Source organism: Ambystoma mexicanum, chromosome 9 (genome assembly GCF_040938575.1).
Source record: "Ambystoma mexicanum isolate Mex_15411 chromosome 9, UKY_AmexF1_1, whole genome shotgun sequence".
Lineage (NCBI taxonomy): Eukaryota > Metazoa > Chordata > Amphibia > Caudata > Ambystomatidae > Ambystoma > Ambystoma mexicanum.
In genome coordinates, this window is record NC_090931.1 from 919,871,039 (window position 1) to 919,897,600 (window position 26,562).

Genomic DNA, 26,562 nt, shown 5'->3' on the forward strand with positions numbered 1-26,562 from the left:
TACCTACCAGTCATCTACAACTGTCTTACCTTTGAAAGAACAATTACGCACACTTTCCAGGCTTTACCTATAGAAATTCAAGAATGGACTTCCATTCCCATAACTAGCAAAGAACTGCAATGCGGAAGATGAACAAGAAAATACAAATCAAAGAAAGCCAGGAACAAAGGCTGCGCTGTAGTCGTTGATAGCGTATACCTGTGCCAGGCAGATTTAAACCAGTGAAGCAGCTGATAGGGGAGAACTGCTGGAGAGAGAAAGCTGCTTCTCTCGGAATGAGCCGAGAGACTGTGAGGCTGGAGAAGGTGCCATGGAGCAGACCGGCTCGAGAACCAGAATCAGGGAAGCCGACCGCAAGAAGTAACATGCTGCTGGAACACCAGAAGCCAGTGGAGAGCTTGCCAGGATTCGCAGGTGTTTAGAGGCAGCCTTACCAGAGCATGAAGAAACGAAGCAGAATAGTCCAGCATGGACCGCGGGATGTAGAGAAGTCATGCAGATATGGCAACCAAAGACGAGACGCCAAGCAGACGTAGCCGGCTTACTGCTAGAGAAGGAGAAAACGCCAGCCAAGGATGGTGATTCCACCCAGAGGAAGCGGGCACACCAGGGTGTATTGGCAGCCATTCCAAAACCAAGTAAACATTAATGAGGCAGATGAGAAAGAGGGAATGAGCGAAAGAATCTTTCTTCTAAAGGGAGAACGGAAGGAAGATTGCGAGTGTGTTCGATATACATATATAAGAAAGCCCTGTCAGGAGAGTATGCCAGGCAGTTGCAAGAGTGCACCTAAGAAAGCCCTGGCATGAGAGTATACCAGGCAGACACAAGTGTGTGCATAAGAGGAAGCCCTGGTAGGGAAGTAAACCAGACAAGGACAAGTTGAACATTGTACAGGGATTAAATGCAGTAAAGAGGTCCTGAGGAAAACACATCATGATTAGCAAAGAGGCTATGCTGATCACAAGAGGAGGAGTGGAAATATGGCAGGAGAGTACACCATGTATCCTAAAAAAGGCAAAGAAAGAGAGCCAAGTTGTTTTGTACATTTGATCAAGAGTAACCCAAGGAACTGACATTGTTGAATAAGCAACCAAGGGAAGAGAAATCCTGGGGAGGGGAACCACCGTCTGGAACAAGGAACTCTATTCTTGTTGGAACCTTTTATGTTGGAGTTATGCATTTTGTTCTCTTAACATTTGTGAACCACTCTATGCTAAAGACATTACCCTTTTCACTTTAGACGTTCGTTTATTAGAATGTGATGGCCAGAATAGTACTTTGGGAACAGTACCGATTTTTTGATTTGGCCATTCTGACTTTGCCAGATCCTTAGTTTTGGTTTTAGGTAGGGAAACACATCTTAGAGCAGGCACAGAGCGGCATTTTCCCAACCCTTTTTTCCTTTTAATATAAATCTTTGACCAAAACCATGAATGCCTTGTGTCAAAGTCTAATTCCTGGCTCCTCACATTACTTTGTGTTTGGGATACAGGGCGATGGACTCTATCAGATTGTAGCAGGAGTCACCAGTAAGAAGTCACCATTTTGCTTTTTTGGTCTTTAGCTAGGATACCCCAAACCTCTGAGGGGAAGTGGCACACTACCTGCTCCTGTGACCTCAATGCAGCCAATGGGAGCAGTTGTGATTCAGAGATGCAGGGGATCAAGTGTGATAATATGAAGCCCCAACAGTTCCCGCCAACAGCAGGTTATGGAATAGCACCTATGTGAAAACTAAGCACAATCGGAAGGTATTTACTGGCAGAAGTGAAAATGTAACTACTCTTGTGGCTAGAGCATATATACAACCATGCAGAGTAGCATTCTGTGGTACTGTTCAATACCTTAATAGAATGTACACCAGGCTGAGAAGTTGAGGAACCAAATGTGATACGGACTCAAATGTGAAGGGGAGGGATCAGGAGAGAAGACATGCAGGAACTGATCTTCCTTCCACATCAACTACCCTGAAATTAGTGGATGCTCCCTCAATTGGGACGTTGTCCAAGGACAGGGTATAGTATTCTACTCTTCACAGAATGCATTTCTGCTGTGCAATAAATCATTCACGAAAGGGTTTCAAGATAGTGTGATAGTTTCATCCTAATTCAAGCAGATTATCTTCCCAGCCTTGCAAATTTAGTGGACAACGGGCACTAGGAGCACCTAACAGACTACATTGGTTTTTCGCATGGTCTTTCAAAAATTATGGACAGATGGGGTTCATGTGACATCAACCTGTTTTCACACAGGTTGCAAAGTCTGCTTTTTATTACACCAATAATCATTGTGTATTCTGTAGTCCTGTGAACAGGAGTTGAATTATGTAGTCCTGCAGTTGATGATGCTGGTCTTGATGTCTCCCTTCTGGTGTACCCAAGCCAGGGTGGAAGCTTCATTGAAACATTGTTTATTCTCCAATACCTCCATCTAGTTTCCTCTTCTAAAGGACGCGCTTGCAGTATTGATTCTGGACTGAGGCTGGGCAGTAGTGTTTCTCTTTGGGAATTCCAGTACTTACTTTTGAGGCTTCTTTGTAAAAGCAAGTATTCTGGCATTACCAATAGTTTGGCCTTGTTTACATGGATTAACTGTTTTTTTTACCAGTTATTTCAATGTCACTACAGGGGATGAAGTGCCTGTGATTTATTTACTCCTCTATTGGCACCTCATCTTAATTCTTAATCAACAATAAATGCGTTTAACTCAGTATTGTCAATATGTGATTGTGTGTCGGGCTTCTTATGGGAGGCAATCCACCAGCATACAGGCTCATTAAAGGTGCATGACTGTTTTGCCCTTTTCTCTACATCCCTATCATTCTTCATCCCATTCCCACGATTTTTCCAGCTGAGGGATTTAAACCAGGCATTAGCATTTTTCTTTGGTCATTTGGATATTGAGGCTTTGTTTATTAAGTCACATTTAGTTAAGCTTACAATGCTTCTGTCATTTGCTCTTTCTAATGAATCTTGGATGGATAGTACCAAAAAACGCTTGTCAGTGGCGGCAGGTGAATTTTCAAAATGGGGAGTGGTAAATGTTTTCTCACGTTTTGCTTGATTGCAGCAAGCAAGGCTGAGTACTCTTTTGGAGTGAAGCATGGGGTTTACCTGTGGAGTCCCTCCATAAAACAATAATGCTTCTAAATGGTAAATTCTACACCTCGATTGTAGGGTTAAATTAGATTTGTGGATCTGCTTAGAATCATATGCTTTGCACAGGCCGACATCTAGTGGTTGGTGCAGAGTATTACATTATCGAAAAGAGAAGTTGACTGGGCATTACTGTAATACTATCCCTGCTGTGACATGTACTGTACCCATGGTCCCTCAAACGCTGAGGTCTTCGGATTGTTTTTTTCCTCCATCGGCTTGGTCGCACTCTGCAGAGTTCTCAAAGTGTTTTCTCGTTATAGTGCACACTTTTGAGTTATATATAGCACGATGACCGCAGAAGCACAGGACGTCTAGAAGCTTCAGGGATTGGCACTCTGACTACAGCTACAGGCCTCGGCCTTCACGTGGGAGAGTGGAGAAAAGACACTTTTACAGTCCTGTACAATGCCTCCTTACATTTCCCCCATAATATTTATATTTTCGCTGTCCTCCAGCATCCGACTTGAAGAATACCCCCTTTAAGTTTTATCCCACGTGCAACAATAGGTTCTTGTGGAGAGAAACCCATAAGGTCTACAATTATTGCCTTCCTAGATATCACTGGGAAGACGGATGCCGGTCGTGTAAGCTTTTGAAGCCTAAAACACTAAAGGATTGACGGTTGAAATGCTGGGCGGCTACAGTGATGCAGGCTGAGGCATCATCAGACTACCCCGCTGGTGGGTAAGAGTCTGAGCTGTTTTGGAAGCTGAAGAGATATCTGATCGGGAGTCTCAGGATTCCCACAGGCTAGTCCCCAGCTCTGAACGGCAAGCTTTATTATAATTCTTTTTAAAAATGTTTATTGAATATTTAAACAAACAATACAAACCAAACTTGCAGTGTATACAATAACGTTTCAATTATACATCATTCAACCGCGTTCACTCCTTCCCTTTTCCCACCCCCCGTTGCGAGCCTACTTCTACTAATGTTCAATTCCTGCATCTTGTGATGGGGCATCCCTTTCCGTGGGATCCGATGGGTCTTGCATTGACCCAAACAGTTCTGCTGTTAGCAATCTCCAGGCCATCAGGGTCTCAGTTTCCTCCTCTCCCCAGTGCTGCAAGCTTCTTGCCATACCATGGTTTCCGCTTCCGCCCATTTCTGCAGATCTTTCCACCATACCTCCAATCGTGGTTTGTGGCATGTCTTCCACCCCATGGCAATTCTCGTCTTCGCAAGCGCATATGCCAGATCCTTCAGTTTGCTTACATGCCTAAGTTTCCATGGCCTAGGGAACCCCCCCTAACCGGCAGGCCCACACAGTATCCACCACGATCTTAATACCCTTTTCTGCTATTTTATGTGCGACCTCACCCCAGAAGCACTCAATAATGGGCATGACCAAAATATATGCACAATGCCCGCGTTCTCCTTATCACACTTGGGGCATGCCTGCCGTCCTGCATTTTTGAACGTGACTATCCTTTGGGGTGTCAGATACGCCCTATGTGTAATATACAATTGCATCTGTTTAAGTCTTGTGTTCCTCGACACTTTCTTGTGATACACTTGAACTTGTTCCCACATCCCATCCTCCATCGGGATACCCACTTCCTCCTCCCATTCCAGTCTCAATTGCACCACATCCTTTCCCACTTTGGACATCATCATCATCTCGTACATTCTGGATATCTCATGTCCCCCCTCTGCTATATCATATATTCTCCAGCATGGATTCACATGCTCATGAATATTCCCCGTCGTCAGGCCGTGAATCCTCGGTAAAGAAAAAAATCAGTATCCGTTTCGTTTCTGATCTGTCTTTCTTAGCAGTAACCAATCACTGATCTCTGGGTCATATTGCCCTCAGCCAATGGCTGCCCTCTACCTAAGCCCCTCCCCTGGCAGCCATCCTCAGATTTTTACCGCACGTTCAAGTGTTGGGAGTCCTTGTGTTTTATCTCTCGAGCTTTTACTGCGTTTTCACGTTTTTCAGGAGATTATTCTCAGTTTTCGGTTAATCGAGCCTCAAGCTCTACTTCCGAAAACGGGGACCCGTTTTGGAATTCTTCTACGCCCCTCAAGGGTGAAGTTTTCGTCTAATTACGCTTCTTGGAGGATTCCAGAAGATCTGTGGCCTACCTCAACGGACATGGCCCAGGACAAGGGAAGCTCGACGCCCGGATCCAAGCTGTTCACTACAAGAGTTCCTCGACGCCCGCTGGATTCAACTACCCCAAATCCCATCTGGTCCCGTCGCAGGTGGCACTGTTTCTGGGAGCGAAGCTCGATACAGTGAAGCGATTGGCATCTCTGTCGGAAGAAAGGACGAAGGCCATTTTGGGCAAGGTGCAGCGCCTTTTAGCCACGGATATGGCCAGAATGAGGTCCATCAAGTCCCTCCTCGGGATGATGTCCTCATGCATCTACCTTGTGCCCCTTTGCAGACTTCGGATGCGTCCCAGAGCTGCCCAGGATGCGGATTGCAAAATGTTTTCAAGGAGTACGAGCATTCGAGATGTCTCTACTGCCGTCATGAGGACAAGACGCACGTGGAGAAGAACTGTGCGTTCTGCAAGAACCTGTCAGAACGGACCAAGCAAGATCGTCGTTCCCGCCTCGCCGCCTGGCTGGTGAAAGGCACAGCAGGTGAGAAGGCAAAGAAAAAGTCTGAGCGGTCTTCTAAGTCCTGTGAGGGCGCCCCAGCGACGGGGGCCCAACATAAGGCCAAGCATCGCGAGTCCGCGGGCACCAGGAGCGCCGAAAGGTCAGGCTCCTCGGCTGCCAGGCAGGGCGCAACTTCCCCGGCACGGTCAACCACGAGCCAGCGCTCTGGTTCGGGGAAGAGAAAGTCCGAGAACCCGGGTAAGCTTCTGGAGAGGCCCTGGTCGATCTCGAAGGGAGCCGAGGGGGAGCGAGGCGATGGCCCTCCCCCCAAAGCGAAGGCCCAGGACGCACCTAAGGTGGTGAGGGCCTTGATCCACCCGGCAAAGGCCTCTATTGAGGTTGTCGCAGTGGCCGTGGCGAAGCCGGCAGAGGCTATGCCAGTGGAGGCGGCCTTGGGGCCCAGAGTTTCCCTGCTCCCGCAGAGGGAATCCTCTTTCCAGACCATCGTTAAGACCCCCGTGAAGACCCTGGCGGAAAAAGAAGGGGGGGGGGTGGTGGCCATTATGGACTTGGATTCAGCCTCCGAGGAGGATCCGGTGAAAACCGTGAAAGGCCTCAACGAGAGGTTCATAGGCCTCAACGAGAGGTTCGAGAAGGTTCGATCCCAGGGGAAGATTCCCGCTGATGTGATTGAAGATAGCGACAACGAGGGCCCAGTGGAGCAGCCATCCCGTCCGTCGCAGCCATTACCCGAGCCCCAGGATAGCTTGGCGGCCATTTTGTTGGCAATCCAATCCTTATTTACTGAGAGAAGGACGAGGTTACCACGGACCCCGACGGAGGATCCAGAACCAGGCCCTTCGGGAAGCCCTCCGAACAAGCGGAGGAGAGTCCACCCCGCTCCGCCCTTCGTGCACGCGAGGCCTGTGGACCCCTCATCCCCCTCGCCGGACCCTCGGGAGGATACGGCAACGGATACAGCGACGGGGACGGACGACGGCGGCGGCGATGACAGAACGGACATCCCTTCATCACCCCCCCCCCCCCTCGGGCCTGTACGCCCGACGAAATTGGCTCTTTTCACGCCATGATAGCCAGGGCATCCGAGCTCTTCCAGCTCTGCCCTGAGGAACAGAAAAAGGAAGGTTTTCTTTACCAACGACGAGAGGCCAAGAGAAAGACGGTCCTCGCGGTGCCGTTGCTCGACGACATCTGGGACGAGGGGCTGGCTATCCTCAAGAACCCTTCCACAACACCCACCAAGAGGGACGGGTACGAGAAAAAGTACCGGGTCCCCGATGCCACCCCCTTGTGCCTCAGGGCCCAGCCCACGCCGGAATCTGTCGTCTCAGCAGCGGCCAAGAAGAAAGCAGCGGGTGCAGCGGTTTCAACTTCCACTTCCCCGCCGGACAGCGAGGGCAAGAAGTTGGACTCCACGGGACTAGGATTAAGGCAGCCAATGCCTTAGCGATTGTGGCCCGTTACGACAGGGAGCTTTGGTTCAAGATAGCTCCTCTGCTAGACTTCCTACCGGACGACAAGAGGGCAGAGGCCCTACAGATTCTGCAGGAAGGAGAGGTGGCGTCGGATCACGCCATAATGGTGGCAACAGACATTGCCGATACCGGATTTCGCCAACTGTGCAACAGGGTTTGCCTCCGACGACGAGGATGGCTCAAGGCGACGGACTTTCGCCAGGACGTCCAGACCAGAGTGTTGGACATGCCGTTCGACGGCAACAACCTTTTTGGAAAGATGGTGGATGAGTCCCTCCAGGCCATCAAGATAGACACGTAAACAGCCCGAGCCCAAGGAGTCCTTCAGCAACGGCGGCCCTTTCAGGGCTCTGGAGGCAGACAGGGAGCCTCCAAGGGATCCAGCGGCGGCTCTTCTACTTACCGCCAGGCGGCCCGCTCCTCATCCCAGGAGGCCTACAGAGGCTGCGACAAGCAAGGAGGGTCTCGCTGCCGTCGGCGAGGAGGCCAAGGCAGCAAGGCCTCTTCCAAGCAGGACTGAACCGGCCATAGCGTCGGGCCCCCACCGAAGCACCCAGTTCGTCAGCGTGTGGGAGTCCATCTCCACCGACCGTTGGGTGCTGGATACCCTGGCCCGGGGACACTCGCTGGAATTTCAAAAGAAGTGTCCTCGCATTCCTCCCGTGGCCAGGAAGGAGAATCGCGTCCCCCAACTGCTGTTGGAGGTAAGGGCGATGCTCAAGAAGGGTGCCATCGAGCTCGTCCCCAAGAGGCTCCGGGGCTCCGGAGTATACTCAAGATACTTCCTCGTCAGAAAGAAGACAGGCGGTTGGCGCCCCATGCTGGACCTGTGTCGGTTGAACAAGTACATCAAGGCACAGAAATTCAGGATGGGTCACCCTCCAGCACGTGCTGGGACAGCTGGAGGAGGGCGACTTCCTATCGTCACTGGACCTGGAGGATGCTTACTTACACATCCCCATTCTAAAAGGACACAAAGTTCCTCAGATTTGTAGTCCAGGGGCGTCACTACCAATTCAGAGCCCTGCCGTTCGGATTAAAGTCGGCACCGAGGGTGTTCACCAAGTGCCTCGCACCTGTGGCGGCGTGGCTGCGCCTGCAAGGGATCCACGTCTACCCCTACCTGGGCGACTGGCTAATCCGTGCAAGGTCAAGAGAACTCACCGTCGAGCGGCGGGCAGCTTTGAAGACAGGATCCCGCTCGATGAGGAATTCTGCCAGCGATTCTATGGTGGGGTGCCCGTGCGCACCTCTCGGCAGGCATGGACTTTCAGGCCCCAGCGTATCAGGAGACGGTAACGACAGACGCCTCCCTGGAGTGATGGGGGGCCCACACCGGAGATCTCCACGCAAGAGGCCTCTGGCTCCCGGAGGAGGGGTCTCTTCACATCAACATCCTGGAGCTACGAGCCATGTTCTGGGCACTCAAATCATTCCTTCCGTCCCTCAAGGACAAAGTGGTGAGGATCTTCACCGACAGCACCACCACAATGTTCTACATCTGGAAGCAGGGAGGCACCAGATCCCCAGCCCATCCAAGGAGGCCCAGGATCTGTGGCACTGGACCGTCGCCCAGGGGATGTTTCTGGTTCCCTTCCACCTGGCAGGAATAAAAAACACCATCGCTGACTCACTCAGCAGGGAGCTGCGCTCGTGCCACAAGTGGGATCTACGCCAGGACCAGGTGGATCGGCTCTTTCAACGGTGGGGTAAACACCAGATCGGCCTGTTTGCGACACCGACGAACTCCAAGTGCCAGAGGTTCGCCCAGTCGAGGAGCATGGGCGATGCTTTCTCGTTCTCTTGGGACGGCCTGTTCCTGTACGTGTTCCCTCTGTTGCCGCTCCGTCTCATCAACCAGCTCAAGAGGTCCAGGTGCAGGATGATCCTCGTCGCACCGGCGTGGCCGAGACAGATCTGGTTCCCGGACCTTTTGGACTTGTCAGCGTCCCCACCCATCAAGCTGGCGACGGACGCGGGTCTTCTCTCCAGAGAAGGAGGCGCCATTCTCCATCACGACCCGGAGTCGCTGAACTTGCAGGCTTGGGTCCTGCAGCACTAGTTTGGAGGATACGATAGCCCGGCTGACTGCAGAGAGGTTCTTGCAAAAGCCAGGGCGTCCTCAACTCTCAAATGCTATGGACATAAGTGGAAAAGGTTCTCTGTCTGGTGCCATGCACAGAAGATTAACCCTCTGCGGATTACGGCCCCTCAAGTATTGCCGTACCTACTGTCACTGTCGCTGGCCAAAGCTGGACTGGCTCACGCCTCCATCAAGATACATCTGGCTGCCATTTCCCGATACACCAGAACTACAGGACGGGCGTCCTTGTGTTCTCATCGCCTGGTGAAGGAATTTATGAAGGGACTATTCCCATTGTTCCCGCCGGTGAAGGTCCCTGCCCCGGCATGGGAGCTCAATGTGGTGCTGACCAGGCTCATGGGGGGGGGGGGCCTCATTCGAGCCTATGCATTCGCGCCGTTGAAGTTCCTGTCGTGGAAGACAGCATTTCTTGTGGCCATCACCTCCGCACGCCTCCATACTTGACTTTTCACAACCCGAGGGTGGTGCTGAGGACGCACCCCTCCTTTATGCCCAAGGTGCCGTCGGACTTCCACCTCAACGAGCCCTTGGTGTTGCCAGTTTTCTTCCCGTCGCCTTCGCTCTGGCCGAGAGGACTTTGCACTCGCTGGATGTGGCTAGAGCGCTGAAGTTCTACGTGGACCTCACGAAGAGTTTTCGGAAGACATCACAGCTGTTTGTGAACTTTGGACCTGTGAATCAAGGGAAGGCTCTCTCGAAGGCTTCCATTTCTAGATGGCTCTCTGGTTGCATCATGCACTGTCACCGGTTGGCAAACCAACCGCTGCCCGCTGTTGAGCAGCCTGAAAATGGCTGCCTAGACTGAGCTCCTTGAGACGAAGACACCAATCCGGCCATATCAGCGGATCGCGGTGCCATCATCACCCTTAACTGGTCCAGATTGTTCCCTACACCCTGCTGCATGCCCTGCTTTAATCCCGACTTGTACCCGGCTGCGGGAGACCCGCTGTGACTGGTGATTATTCTGGGCCCTGTGGCGTGGGCTGACCCCGGCGCTGCTTGGACCCCGGCCTGTGCCGCCTCGGTTGCTGCAGCGGGAGACCGCGCCTGTTGACGGTGGCGCACTCGGTCTGGCCTGCCTGCACCCTGGATCGGCGCCGAGTGTGTGGATGCGGCTGTGATTCTCCCTCCCCCCCCCCCCTGCCTGAGTGCCGCGGCGATCCTTCCAACTGGCCGCGCTGCACCAGGGGACTGGGGGCTGTACTTGGCCTGGCGCTGGCAGCCGCCCCTCCTGCTGTCTTGTGGCACCACAACCCGGCCCCACCGCCTGCTTGATGGCCTCAAACCATTGAGCGGGGGCGGTTCCTGAAGCCCAAGTGCCTGGCGGCTTGCAACGGTGCTGGACCCTCACGGCGGTGGCTGCTGGACCCGGTGACTCCACCCCGCGGGGATCCGCACCCGCGGGGCAGGTGAGGAGCTGGGGCATGCCGCATTGGCTCTGCACACACCAGTGCCCCTCACTGGTGCTTTCTTGGTGCAGCGGCGACCGTGCTTCCCTGGGGTGTGTGGGCTGCGGGGGGTGGCCCGGCCTGCATCACTAATCTCCCCATAATACCCGCACTGGGCCTCTGCCATCATACCTTTCATCGCCCCAATCGTGTGATAACATAATTCATCACTGTTCTGGCAGCTCTACTACTAGATGGTTGCGCAAGCTACGGGCCCTGCTGTGTCCTCACTGCAGCCATACCATTGTATTATTCTCACGTGAGGCCGCTGCTGCTGCTAGCCGTCCCTCCTGTTGCTCTACTTTTGAGACCTGGGCCTGCTGGGCACCACTGCGCTGTGTTACATCCCTGTTTGCTACGCTGTGCCAGGCCTGAATTGCTGAGACACCCCGGCACCCCTTACCACATCCGTGATGTCTAATAGAGCCAGAGGAACCAATAAGGTGGGTGCCATGGACAAGTTCGCGAAGGCGACCCCACGAGCAGAGCTGGAGTCTACAACATCTACCCAGGCCGAACCCGAGCCTGAACCCGAACCTCATTCCAGTGCACTGACCCCCGACCTCACGGCAATGATGGAGTCAATGGCCAAGAACTTTGCCTCGTTCCACGAGAAGTTGGACGATATCGTTGCATCACTCAAATCACGGGTTGACCAGTTTGGGACCAGGATCACTGAGGCAGAACATGGAATTGGTGCAAATGAGGATGGGCTGCACACTCTGCAGGACACCGTGGCCACGCTTGACCCCAGACATGAAAATTGTGAAAGTGAAGCGTGACGACCTAGAGTCCTGCTCACACAGGAATAACCTACGCATTATCGGGGTCCCGGAGAATGCCCTTAAGGAGCGCATGGAGATGGCAGTCGAGAACTTGCTCAAGGAACTACTGGGTAACCCTACCCTTTCTCAACTACAGAGATAGGGATCTTATTCTTCGCCTGTCACTTGAAGGGCGAGCTGCGCCTCGACTCTCACACCATCCGTATATTCCCTGACTTCTCTGTTGGCGTGCAACAGGAGAGGCGCCAGTTCCTAGGCGTCAGAAAACTGCTAAGAGAACAACGTCCCTTACGCAATTTTGTTCCCAGCCTGGCTCCAGATCACCTTCAAGGAAAAACTGTACTTTTTTACTGTCCCGGAGGAAGCGGTGAAGTTTATAGAGTCCCTCCGATAGGAGACCCCATGGGCGATGATTGACCCTTAGCTACCTAGAGGAAATGTAACTTGGTCACCACGGTTTGCTTCCCAATGTGCTGATGGTAACAACGGCTTGCTGATTCAACTATGGACACGCATGTGTCACTCGAGGTAGTTGCGCCTGGGTGGACCCCTACCGGAGGCCATTAGCTGACCCTTATTGCATGTTGACCATTCTCTGACATTGGCCAATATTTGCTTTTGGGCTTCAACCGATTGATCTCATTTTCCTGGGTGCCGACCTAGTATGGTTGGGATGTTTTACTCCGTGACCAAGCTTGTCCTACCACACTCAATGGTGTTTTAAAAATGCGATCATTATGTGTTCCGCTGTCCCACGTACCGTTTGGTACTTCACGTTGTATATATTGTCCAAGTGTCTGCCACACGGCAACAGCGCACCCCACTGGCTGTGATTGCAAAGTTATCTCTGGTATGGTTTTTGTTGGGTATCGGCCCCGGTTGGGCCAGTAACGTGGCGGGTTCATGTTGGGACTCGCCAGCTAACCCCTGTTTCTCGGGGAGTTCTAGTTGTGTGGGGGGGGGGGTTGGGTACACTACCTACCAGGAAGTGGTGGTGGGGGAGGGTGGCGGGTATGGGCGGAGAAGTTACATTGGAAAAAGCTGAGGCAGACTGGCAAATCGCACTACATCGGGGCACCCACAGAGTGGCGGACCCCGTGATAAACCTACTCCACGACAACAGAACTGGGATCTACCATAGACACTTAGAATGCCTACTATGATGATGTCCTGGAACGTCCAGGGCTTGAGTAATTGCACAAAGGCCCACAAAATCGTGGCCTACGCCCATAGACTGAGTGCAAAATATTACTCTTACAGGAAACACGCTCTACAGGGCCCCTGACAAAATGTATGGCACCATCATGGGGCCCCAACAGGTACTCTACCTCCTATTCCACTCGGGCCAGAGGTGTGCTGGCAATGATCCACAAATCACTCAAATTTGTACTTCATAAGAGCTACATTGACCCTGAGGGTCGATATATTATATTACACTGCGCAATTGCTAATAGAGAATATCTCTTAGTAAACACTTATGGTCCTAATGTTGACTCCCCTGATTTTGTGGACTCTGTGGCATCTATATTGCTGGGATATGTGGGGGTGCAGATCATTTGGGGATGGGATATGAACTTTATATAGAACAGGAACGGCTCCCAGACTACTGTCGGGCGCAGCACGCAGACTGCTGGCACATAGAACAGCGCTCGACATCCGTGATGTATGGAGGACACTACATCCGCAAACACAAGAATACACCCACTACTCCTCTGTCCATGATTGCTCCTCCAGAATCGACTTATTCCTATTGTCAAGTGGAATGCTGGGCAGGGTAGAGGGAGTGCAGATACTCACTCGTACTCTATCAGATCATGCGCCAATCACTCTATCCCTGGAACTGGCGGTGCCCGTCCCGACCATTAACACGTGGTGATTCAAGTCCTCCGCCCTGCAAAATGTTGTGTTTAAGGCAGACATCCTAGCGGACATCCAGTCTTACTTTGAGCATAATACACACCAGTCCACTACCATAGGAGTCCGGTGGGACGCCTTCCAAGCCTACATCAGGGAAATGTCCATATCCCGAGAGGCGGGAGTACTCAAAGCAATAAGGACAGTCCTTGGTCTCTCTGAGTCCAGGCTACGTGAACTAGAGCGGGAACACCCCACATCGGTTGACCCTGCTACCCTCGCCCTGATCAGCGAGGAACTCCAATTATTCAATGAACACCCCACTAGAGAGGTCCAATATTTTAGCCGTCCACAAGCCGCACGGAAGTATGGAGAGGGGGATAGACCCGGCAGAACATTGGCTGCCCTGACTAGGGGAGAGTGGGGTCAGACCCAGATTACTGGTGTCAAAGATAGCCGGGGCGCTCTACAGTGGTCTGATCAACAGATACTGGAAGTCTTTGTGGACTTCTACACAGAGCTCTATTCCCAACCCCCCGAACATAGAGAGCGACACATGAGGGATCTCCTTGAACAGATACCTACGACCTGCATTTCTTCTGCTACCATAGACCAGCTAGATTCCCCAATCTTACTAGATGAAATAGTCAAAGCCATATCCAGTCTCCCCAAGGGCAAAGCGCCGGGCCCCGATGGGTTCACGGCAGAGTTCTACCAGGAACACGTAGCCATATTGGCCCCTAAACTCCTTGAGGTATGGGATGAGTCACTCTGGTTAGCTACCCTCCCCCCAACACTACTTGAGGCCGTCATTACAGTGTTACTCAAATCCGGTAAACCCAGTGATGAGTGCGGCTCTTACAGGCCCCTCTCGCTAAAGAACCTGGACACTAAAATCTTCGCCAAAGTAATAGCGAACCGCTTTCTCCCAGTCATGACATACATGGTCCATGAGGATCAGTCCGGATTCCTATCCGGGAGATCCACCTCCCACAATATCAGGAGGCTGCTCAACGTCATGGCGCGGATTGACCAGGGTGCGAGGGCGGTGGCGGTCACACTTGATGCTCAGAAAGCATTTGATATGGTATCCTGGAAGTACATGTGGCTGGTGCTGGAAGCTATGGGCATTGGCCCTAACATGATTAGATACATTAATTTGCTATACACCTCTCCAGTGGCCAGGGTCCGAGTTAACTCCCTGAAGTCAGCACTAATCCCACTCTTCAGAGGCACACGGCAGGGCTGCCCATTCTCCCCAATTCTATTCGCCCTGGCGATAGAGCCAATGGCCGACCACGTCAGAGCACGTCACTCACACAAGGGGATACGGCTGAAAGACATTCCCGAGATTATTTCCCTTTATGCGGATGATGTGTTATTGTTCATCAGAGACCCCGCCATCCACCTTGACCCGATCTTACGCGACATCACTCGCATAGGCACCCACTCCGGATTCACTATCAATTACTCCAAGTCTGAACTCTTTCCCCTCACTAGTTCCACCCAACGACCTACCACCGAGTATCCACTCTGCTGGTCGCCTGACAGGGTTAAATACCTGGGGGTTCAAGTGTCCCTGACCAAGGACACATTGCTGGCAGACATCTACCTGTCTATGGCACAGCAAGCTGAGCCCAAAATGACGCAATGGCGTTCCCTCCCACTGTCACTTGCCGGTAAGCTTTCACTTATCAAAATGATACTGCTTCCCAAGCTATTGTATATATTTAGTCAAGTGCCCGTCTGGCCAGGGGGGGATACTTTACAAGACTGCACAAACTGTGTGCGCAGTTCCTATGGCACTCTGGCGCTGTATGCAGAAAATGGTCGGACATGATGCTCCCTTACGATAGAGGAGGTTTCACCGCCCCCGATCTGATGCTGTACTGGCTAGCGGCATAAGCCCAATTCGCCTCCTGTTGGTACCCTGGGCCCACTTCTTGTCCCCATGTCAAATGAGAGACTCTGGCAGCAGCAGGCACAAATGTAATGTCACTGATACTTCATCAGCAGTATGTGCCAGATTCGCCCATCGACCCAGTCGGAACTACTTTGCATGCCTGGGGTCGAATTTTTGGGGTTGGAGCGGAACAGCATCACTACTAATGGCTCCCTGCCTGGAGATTCCCCGGGCTGGAACCCACGCATGATATGGCCCTGGCACGACACTGGGAAACCCTGGAGTACCTTGCCCTAACAGACTTTTATCCTGATGGGCAGTTCATAACTCCACAGACATGGAAGCCGGGCCATTCAGGGTCGGCATTGGAATGGTTGCAATTCTACAGGCTCCGCGCGGCCTTCCGGACTGCATGGCGCTGTTTCCCTAACGAACCCCTGGACTCACCAGGGATTGCATACATAGCGAATTCAGGTGGCGCCCGCGGGGTGGTCTCTTCATTATATAGGCTGTTGCTGATGGGTGCCCCGGCTCGGCCCTCCAGGGCCCGTGATGAATGGGCAAACGAGCTGGGCGTAGAGCTCTCCGACCATTTATGGGATAAAATGTGTTCACATACTAACAGGGTCTCCCTTAACTGGCTGTGGAGCGGAGGGCTCTGATCACCTACATATGTTCTGGGACTGTCCGAGGCTGGTGGAATTCTGGGGTAAGATCCTAGAGACAATATCTGTAATTAGTGACACTGTTATTGACCCGGACCCGATGGGAGTTCGGTTTGGGCTGTGGCAGGCTGAGGGGGGGCAGGCACATTGCCAAATTCCTGAATGTGGCCTGTATAGTGGCCAAGAAGTGCATCCTTCAGAGCTGGAAGAACCCCTCTCCCACCACAGTCCATAAATGGCTAAATCTACTCACCTGGTCTCGCAATTGTGAAGAGGAGTACCTCAATATGATCCCAGCTCGCTCTTGCCCTAAAAACATTTGGTCTGCTTTCAGCACCTAGCTACACAGTCTAGAAGAGAACTCCTCCGAGAGCGGTACCTCCCAAACCTCTCGTAGTCATGTTGACGCACTATAGTGCATTGTGATGTATTGGTATCACCTTTTGTTAATTGTTGTCCTTTTCTTCCCAACTACTGTACTCATTAATGCATGTACTGAACTCATTGGTTGCTCTGATGTATGTGTTTGCTATATGTCTCTGCCAATAAAAATAAAAATGTAATTAAAAAAGAAATGCGTTTGCAGTGTCTAAACACATTTTGCCCACTGGAACTTCTTCGCTGCTTCCATCAAAGGGTCCAAAATCCTCAGCGGAGAAGACTACCTCAGTGCCTCCCAGGTCGGTTGAACATAAGACACTTGTTCCTTCACATGCTGAAAACTACCTTTTCCAGTTCTCCTTTGTCTGATAATCTAAAAAAGAAAAAAAACAACCACAAGAACAGGGAAAAACTAGAGAAGAGGTTACTTTTCCACTGCTACAACCCTTAGGCTCTTCGGGGGAATGGACAAAACAAAGGTTCGAGGTAACCATGAATAAAATGGCTTAATTTATGGAGTTCCTCCAAAATTACCCTCTTCAATACAAACCGGGTTTTTCAGAAGAGGGCGTACCGTCTAAGAAGGCAAGAACTGAACCTTTGGTTCCTTACGGGGAGCCAGTAGAAATAGAGCTTTACACAGATGAGGATGAAGATTTTGAGAAGGATCACACAGGTACTGACGTAGGTGACCTCCCTGTGCCCTCACCCAATGTAAAGGACTCTGTCTCCTCTTTGCCTATTGATGACAACTTATTACATAATGACCTGCGTAAAAAAAGCTGCCCGTTATTTTAAAAAACACACATGATTGCGAGGGGGGCATGGATTTTGTGGATGACTTCCTTAACGAGGAAAAAGAGATAAGCTAATACATAGTGCTGCTTAAATTTGTAAAAAGCTGGCTAGACCCCTCCTTGACAACTTAAGTGGTAACCAAACCAGTTAACCCCGGAGTAGAAAAAAGATTTCGCCTTGGACCCCTTTAGCTACATCTGTGGCCCCCGCTGATAAAAAAAAAAACTCTTTGCCCTATGCAAAAAATGTGCCACCATCTGCAGCATAGTAATTGCGCATTGCCAACAGCACCGCCTTAATGGCTAGCTTTAATAGAGCTCAGTGGGACCATGTAGAGGAACTTACTGCTAACGTCCAAGAGCCCCTAAAGTCTGAAATACTTACGGCTTTATCCGAGAGGAGACAAACTGCTAATGTAGTACTTTTAAAACATCCAAGATGCGCAGGTCCTGCTGGGAGAATCATTGCGGAGGGCACATTGTTACAGACATGCATGGCTCAAAAACTCAGGCTTTCGAGCTGAAACTCAAGCCATTCTTTTAAATATGCCAATAGAAAATGAAGGTCTGTTTGGCAAAGCAGTTAATCAGGCCCTAAAAACAGCAAAACAGGACCATGAAACATTGAAGCTACAATCAGATTGCTTATCATCCTTCAAGCAATGGGGAGAACAGGAAGGACTGCAACATTTTCGTGGCCAAGGCTACTCAAGGTCTACAGCTCAAGCAATTTACACCTCTGTTGCAAATTCCTCCTAATAGTCCAGGAACCAAGGTCCCTTGTCTGCCTCTCAATCCACATTTCTAAGGCAGTTCAGAAGGGGCAGAGGGAAAGGCTAAACCCCAAGAGGTTCTGGCACTTCTACAATACAATGGCTCCCTCTTTCAAGTCCCCTCCCATTTCACCCCAGTAGACGGTTGCATAACATCGTTCACTCCCGAATTGGAGGGGGATCAGCACAGACAAGTGGGTGCTGTTGACGGTAAAAGCTGGCTATTGCATCAAATTTCAAAAACAACCGGACAATCAAGACCAAGTCACAGAAGGATACCAGTAGAACATCTGCAGATTCTACAGGATGGAATACGGATACTACTATAAAAGGAAGCCATAGAGCCTGTTCCACCATTGGCGGTAAACAAGGGTATTTATTCTGTGTACATCCTTGTGCCAAAGAAAGACTAGAGTGCAAAGCGCTAGATCTAAGGCCAGCAAGCACATATGTAAAGCCACACAAATGTAGGATGAGAATGCATCAAAAAGTCATCCCACTGCTCAAGAAAGGAGACTTTGTGGCAACACTAGATATGAAAGATGCATACTTGCATATTTCAATGCTGTCTGTACATCGAAAATACTTAGGATTTAAAATGGGTCACACGCATTATCAATTCAAGTTGCTCATTAAGGGATCGAACTCAGCCCCCTGTGTATTCACAAAGGCACTAGCGGTGGTGGCAGTGCACCTACGCAGGGAAAGCATTCCAGCGTGCCCTTATCGTGACGACTGGCTAATAACGGGAGAAAATCAAGAAATATGTCGGCTAAACATGCTGAAAACTTTAAGTCTTCTGCACAAACTGGGCTTGTCATCAACAAAAAAAGTCAAGCCTGATCCCCAGTCAGCAAAAACAATTCTTGGGGGCTGTCATTAGGACAAGAGACACCTTGGTGTGTTCCCCCTCCAACGAGATGTTCCACAACTCTATTCAACAAATAGCATGTTATGCAGCCGGTCGGCAGATAAGTCACAAAGGCTATGCACAGTCTCAGCATGATGGCATATTCAATGAACTCATCTCTCCTCCCAACACCCCTGACGACATCATCAAAGATGAATCCTGATGTGTGTGCCAGTTTTCAATCTGCCATGCGAAACAAAATCGACCTCCTTCAAAAAAAATCCAGGGCCACTGCAAAACCCTACCTCATCACCTTGGGCCTAAACAAACAGCCTCCACTCCCTCTCCAACTAACTCCACCAAACCCCTCTTCTCCTTCAGTGACATCCCTGAAACAGAAGTTCTCAACCTCCTCAAAAACCTAAAACCCTCCATGTGCAAAGGGGACATATGTCCTCTAAGGTCATCAAGGAATGTGCCGACCTTCTTGCACCGCTTCTGACAGCCTTCATCAATGCCTCCTTCAGAACAGGCACTATCCCTGCAAGCCTAAAAGAGGCCTGGGTTCGCCCTCTTCTAAAAAAAAAAAAAATCCACCCTAGACCCCTTACCGCCCAAGAATTACCGACCCATAACCACTGTGCCTTTCCTCCTCAAGATTTTGGATAAAGCTGCACATAGCCAGATCCAACACTTCCTTGAAACTCATTCCATCCTCGGATCCAGGCAATTTGGCTTCCGCAAAGGACACGGCACGGAAACAGCCTTAGTGGATCTAAAAAACCAGATCACCCAAATCATGGATAATGGTAAACCAGCCCTATGTTTACTCCTAGACCTCTCAGCTGCCATCGATTTAGTGGACCATAAGACTCTCGGCTTACCCACTCGGCTAACTTCGCCAAAGATGCAGCTCGCTGGATCACTTCCTTCCTGGAAGGCAGGGCAATGAAGGTATTCTACAACATAGCCAACGCAGCCCCCACCACCATCTACTGCGGATTCCCACAGGGCTCCTGCACAGCACCTACTTTGTATAACCTGTTCACAAAGCCCCTCTTCGACAAGCTCGACGCACTTGGTATCCGTATACTAACTACGCTGACGATACTTGGGTACACCTACCTCTCACTGGACTATATAACAAAGACACCGAAGTGCTTCACCAAATATACTGCACTATCCAGGCCTGGATGGCGACTAATGGCCTTTGCCTCAATGGGGACAAGACTAAAATGATCATACTAGGTCAAAAAGCTACACTAGCCAAACTCGACAAGCTCTACTCCAACTTCACCATTGATAACTTGATTATCCCTGTCTCGACATCTGTGAAAACCTTAGGGGTCTACATAGATTCCACACTATCCATGACTAGGCAGTTCAGCGCCCTTCACCTCTGCCTCAGCGCACACCACCAAGCTTATAAACGGCATAAAACCATACCTATCCAGGCCCAACTGTCTATCAATAGCCAGAGCAACCATTGGTGCTAAACTAGACTATTGCAACGCCATTCTAGCGGGTACATCTGAAAAAAAACATACACCGACTCCAAGTCACACAGAACAACGCGCTACGAGCAGCATTAAGCATCCCCAAAAGCGAACATATTTCCCAGGCCAGAGAAGCAGCTCACTGGCTCCCGTTCAAAGAGCGCATCACTTTCAAAATCCTCACCCGCAAATGCATCACACTCACAGCACCATCATACCTATCAGAGGCAATATCTAAAACCACGTCCACACGACCTACCAGGAGGCACTACACAAACCAACTGCACACCCCACGCATCAACCGGTCTAAAGCCGGCGCGTTTGGCTTCACCCACATTGCAACCAAACTTTGGAACGTATTGCCCACTGACATCAGAGCAGAAAATGTGCTCCTTGCTTTCCGAAGAAAACTCAATACCTCCCTCTTCATCTAATCCTTGAATTGCTCTGCTCTATCACCTGCCTTTACTGTAAACTGCCTTTGTTTTAAATTCATTTGTAACTAAGAAAACTGTCTATAACAAGCGCCACAATGCCTCTGGGCTGCTGAGAGCTCTACAGATTCGAATAAAATAGAATACATGCCTGGCTTTATATGCTTCCAATGCAAGTATGGTTATCAAACCAATGGTCGCAGGCAGAGGGCAGTTGGGATGATCTAGTGGTGGCTTGGCAAACACTGGTGTCTGCTCTTCAGTGGTGGACAAAAGTAAACATGTTACAGGGAAAACATTTTTACAATCCACCTGCACACCTCACAATAGGCTCATCACTTTCAGGTTGAGGAGCCCATTGTCTCCGCCCAACACCACCGGGATGTGGTCACACAAACTTGCCATGAAGAATATCAATATCCTAGAGTTGCTAGCAGTTTTCAAGGTGCTACAAGCTTTCCAACATCGGTTATTTGGGAAGAATGTGCGAATAACTCCCTCAGTCTATCCACAATAGCACAGAAGATCTGGAACTGGAGCCTCCAGAGAGGAAAAATGCATCTCCAATCCCAACATGCTTCAAGGGAACACAACTGCCTAGCAGACTCACTAAGCAGAAGCACATATCAGCACTCGGAACATGAGTGGGAGTTAGATTTGGGCATTCTAGATGACATTTTATACACGTTGGGGGTAACCAGTCCGTGTTCTATTTGCCACAAAAGAAAACGCATAATGCATGCATTAGGCCTGCAGGTTCCTGCAGAAGGAATCCAAGGGGAATGCACTATGGATCAGTTGGTCTGGAATATTTCCATACGCTTTTCCTTGTTCCCCACTGTTAAACAAAGTAATCCACAAGATGCACCAGGAGAAATTAACAATGTGGGCTAGTGCTTTTGCCACCTCCTCAAGATATTCATTTACCCACTGACGATACTACCATGTCCTTACACCATATTGTCACAGAATCAGGGGTTAACCCTTCATCCTCAAACCCAAGCAACTAACGTAGCAGCTTGGCCCCTGAAATCATAAAGTTCAGTCACCTTAATTTGCCTGCCAGATGCATGGACTGTAAACCCAACACTGGACACTGCTTTTTTAACAAATGGAAACATTTGTAGTATGGTGAAAAAGTCAAATGTCAATCCTATTGACTGTTCTGCATCACATGTAGTGCACTATTTATTGCACATATTAGAATCTGGTCTTGTTGTCAGTTAATTAAAAGTCCATCTCGCAGCTCTATTGTTTATCAATTCTCAAGAGTAAAATTCGTCAAAGCCTTCATGGAACAAATCAAACAGCTTTACCCGCTAAATGCAAACCTGCCCCATGGTTGAGATTTCAATATTGTCTTAAGCAAGCTCATGGGCCACCCTTTTTAGCCAATGCATAAAGCAAGCCTCAAGTATCTCACTTACAAGGTCGCTTTTCTCATAAGGATTACATCTATTTGAAGAGTAAGTGAGCTCCAAGCATTATCCGTGGCAGAATATTTTGTCAAAATACACAAAAAGAAGGTGGTTTTGAGAACACATCCAAGATTCTCACCAAAATTAATTTCTAAATGTCAAGTCAACCAATCCATTGAACTACTAAATCCTTGACTCTCTATCCTGGGGTGACCTCGGACCTGCTAACATTACCTTTGACTTGATTTCACCTCTTTTGACTTTTCTGCAAAGACTTTGATTGCATTTCCACTGTGTGATCTGTGTGATCTTGGGCACATTCCGCCTTGCTCTCTCCAAGAGTGGGCCTGGCCTATGAACTTTTTGCTCTACAGTAGACCCTGCCTTTCTTGACTTGCTGTGGTTTCAAAAGTGTTGGTACAGAGGGGACAACGCAGTAGCAGAGGTACAGATTGGCCCATGATCCCACCGGCTATTAAACCCAGGAATAACGCATCAAGGCCCGGACAATCTGACGCTCACCGCCACCCACGCATGACCCAGCGCCTAAAGAACATACAAGGATCCCTTCTCGCCCACTTGTAACCTATCACCGCCCACTAGGGCTAAACTAACCGCTTGCCCTTCCCCTTGAACTGTCCCCTGACCTGTTATTACTGTTGTTTTCTTATGAAGGACATTGTCCTTGTTGTTTTACTACTTGTATCTCGAAGCTCAACGTCGCTGCTTGCAGCGCTCTTTATGTACTCGCTACCACTCGATGCAATGTATGTACAAAAACCAATAAATATATATTTTGAAAAAAAAAAGTGTTGGTACTGTGTTGTTTTCCTATTCTGCCTTTTCACTCCCTTTTTAAACAAATTATTGGAGTGCCATCTACGGTTGCACGCTCACCTCTGTTTTGCTAAATAAGTGGTGTCTTAACCTAGACTTGTCGAATAATTAACTAGGGAGGTGTATATACTTATAGTGACTGTGTTTGAACTTGCTTGACATATTAGTGCCAGTGTATTTTTACAAGTGTGTTTTTAAATAAATATACTTTTATACCAAAGCTCTGGTCAGTGTTTGCTTGTGCTACTGTATTTTTAGCCCTATTGTGTATACGCTATATACTGCCTAACTCTTCTTGAGAGGAGTCTGACGGCTCAGCCACAGCTACCAGGTAAATCTGGGTGGTGCGGACTGCTACCAATTGGGTTTACTGCTTGCTCCTGTAGTCTTAAACCTTTTGGTTCCTAAGGGAACTGCACAGGTTTCTGCCTAACAGCTGTCCTGGCTCCATGAGAGATTCATTCTTACCTCTGACTGTGTGCTTTATCTTTTCCCCAGGAAAGGGTTAATTTACTGAATATTGGAAGGTTTCAAAAGTGCTTACCTGTTTATGAATTATTTGTTAACCTTCGTTTTATTCCTCTATTCTATCTTTTACACCAAACTCCGTTTTGCTCTAAATGTACCAGTGATAAATCAATGTCCAGTGTCCTAGCTATACAAGTCACTTGAGGGTGTAGGAAGTGTCTGTGTGCCATCCCCAATGGGTATCATCTGTTTTAGAGAAACTAAGAGTGTGTTTTGAAGTGTTATACGTGTTATATATATTGCTCCCTTCTGTAGAAGGCTTATACAACATACTGTGAAATACATTAATAACTGTTTTATCAAGAAACCTTGAGTATAAGTGTTTATTTGAATAACTGCTACTGTGAAACTGTCACAACATTATTGCTCACATAGACCTCTCTTGAGATGAGCCTGTTTGCTTAGCCACATTACCAACCTCTGTAGTTCAGACGTATACCAACGTTTGGGTCCCTATTGCCAGGAGGTCAAGGTTATTGTAGTGCACCCAAAGGGTACTGCATACAATCTTGCCTAACAAACCCACCACCTTCTTCTGGTACTGCTTGCTAGTCCATTCAAAGCATGTGATTTTAAGCAGATCCACACGCCTCAGGAAACAAATGATGCATACCTGTAATCATCTTTCTGATGCAGATTCACATGTGCCCACCCACCTTCCCCCTGTTGGTAGTAAAAGCACCATAGACAACATGTATGCTATGTGAGGTTTTTCAAGAAATTCTTCATTTTCACGCTTCACTATATACTCCACGCAGCCTCAGGTCAGGGAAAGTAACAATCTGAGGACCTTGTGTGAAGGATCATGGGTACAGTACATGTCATAGCCGGGATAGTATTACAGTAACGCCCAGTCGACGTCACTTTTCAAAATCGAAAAAACAATTATGTAATACTCTGCACTGCAGATTTTCCCAACTAAGGTAAAAGATTATTCAATTAAAGACGCTGAGAAATTGGGAACCCTCACTTTGATAATTATGCTTTTTTTCCATTGATCATGACCAGGTCACTTTGAAGTCCTTGACTAGTCAGAAGTTAAGCGTGGGATCGGGCAATGTTTAGTTATTGTTCAGTGTTAAATAAGTCTGGACCTCTCAAGAAGATATCAAATAAGGAGGACGGGCAGGACATCTGAACCACTTGATGCATAAAGGACAATGATTGAAGGACCGAACAGTTTTTTTTAAATTTCCCTGTGTTCTTGCAAAGTCACGGTCTGTTTAACAACTTTGTTGCTTGCTGTTCAGGGAAGAGATGTATTCCTAATACTTGCATCAGTCTTAAAGGAAATTTGAATTTTGCCTCTTCCTTATTTAGGAAAATCTGCTGTGATTTACATTTTATCAGGAAGGTTCTTCTTGAGAAAGTGCCTTCATTTGACAAGTTGGAGTTATGTTTTTTCCAATGTCTTTTACAGGTTGTGACCTGGCTCGAAGGACCTGGATCAGAACCACTTAGAAGTCAGTGGGGAATAGGGGATTCAATTCGTGCATCCCAGGCTTTGCAGCAGAAACATGAAGAGATTGAGAGCCAACACAGTGTAAGACGCTTGTCTATTGTCCTAAGACCCTAACATATTTCTGAAATGCAGTACAGCATTTATTGTAACAGCAACCACATATCTGCCTATGTGCATTACAGCACAGTAATACCTCCATTAGCATTACATTTAGAAACAATACTTTCTCCTTTCTCCAGCCCACATGAAATATCCACATATTCTCAACATAATTGCATAAAATGTCCGATCTTACCATAGGGGCAGTAGCCTCAGACTTACTACAAAGCCCTTTGTATGTGATATGCTATGCCAATTAGTTGTCACCTAAGCTAGCCTGAGTGTGATTACAGGTGGATGTGCCACAGTGAATACTTTAATAGTTTCTGTAACTCTTCCAACAGTTACTGGTTAGAGAAAGAGAAAATGAAGTACTTTTAGTTCTCCAGCGTGTGGTCTGGCATGGATTCATATTCTCATGAATATTCCCTGTCGTCAGGCTGGGATTTCTCGGTTAAAGAAATGTTTCTCTTTCACTTTAAAACTGTATTTCCCCTCTTAAACCGATCATTCTCCTCTGGTTCATACTGCCCCCATCCAATGACAGTCCTCTCCCTAAGCCCCGCCTCTGGCAGCCATCTTCAGATTTTTACTGCACGCTTCAGTGTTGGGAGTCCTAGAGTTGCTCTCTGAGCTGTATATGTTTTTTCAAGTTTCGCAATGAGAAAAGTTACATTTTTGTTCCAAAGATCCCGTGTGTGCTTTTCCTCATCTGCCGACAACAGGGAAGCTGTTGTCGGCGAAGATCCACGCCCCTCAAGGGCGAAAATTCGCCATATGGGGCCTACTTCGCGCCCTCCAACCATGATTTAGGAGGAGGGAAGGTCCCTCTTCAGGCCCTCACCAAATGCAGGCATGCAGACTACAGAATGTGTTTGTGGAAGACCGGCACCTACAATGCCTCTACTGCCTACACCTGGACCATAAGGAGGTAGAGTGCGAGATGTGCCTAGGTTTCTCTAAGAAGATGACGAAAGACCAGCAAAGTAGGCTGGCGGCATGGCTTAACTCAAACAAGGCCTCTGACATGTGCTCTGAGCAGGGACATGCCTTGTCCAGGGTCGGCCAGTCTGAGGAGCAGTCTCCTAAGTCCTTTGAGGTCGCCCCATCCGTGTGGGTCCAAGATAATGCCAAGATCTGCAAGTCTGTGACCAACTGGTTCCCTGGTGATGTGGGTCTCAAGTTGGATAGGGCACGATTAGCATCACCTTATGCCTCCATAGACAGCCTACCGTCGCGCTCCTCTTCAAAAAGGAGGTTGTCCACTCTGGCTAAGCTACAGGAGAAATCTGATAAGCCAAGGAGAGAGGATAAGGCAATGGCAGCCCAAGCAGGCTCAACTGGCACAAAGTCCTTGTCGGTGACTTCGTCCACGGCTACTACTACAACGGCACCTAACGGTGCTTAACCTACGAGGGTGGCTCCTGCAACTCAGTGTTCTTGCCCCCACGGTGCGACACCACAGCAGAGGCCTTGGCAAAGACTGTAGGCACTCCAGAGTGGTTAAAGGCACCGGCC

General features: G+C 49.2%; 1 protein-coding gene across 5 annotated transcripts in view; it reads left to right on the forward strand.

The window, feature by feature from the left end:
• SESTD1 (SEC14 and spectrin domain containing 1) overlaps nt 1–26,562 on the forward strand; it is a 1,198,983-nt gene that overhangs the window by 645,049 nt on the left and 527,372 nt on the right. For all 5 annotated transcript variants that reach the window (XM_069616097.1, XM_069616095.1, XM_069616099.1 and 2 more), the window contains one exon: nt 24,904–25,026. In XM_069616097.1, coding sequence (XP_069472198.1) covers nt 24,904–25,026 — 123 coding nt within the window. The remainder of the gene's footprint in view (nt 1–24,903; nt 25,027–26,562) is intronic.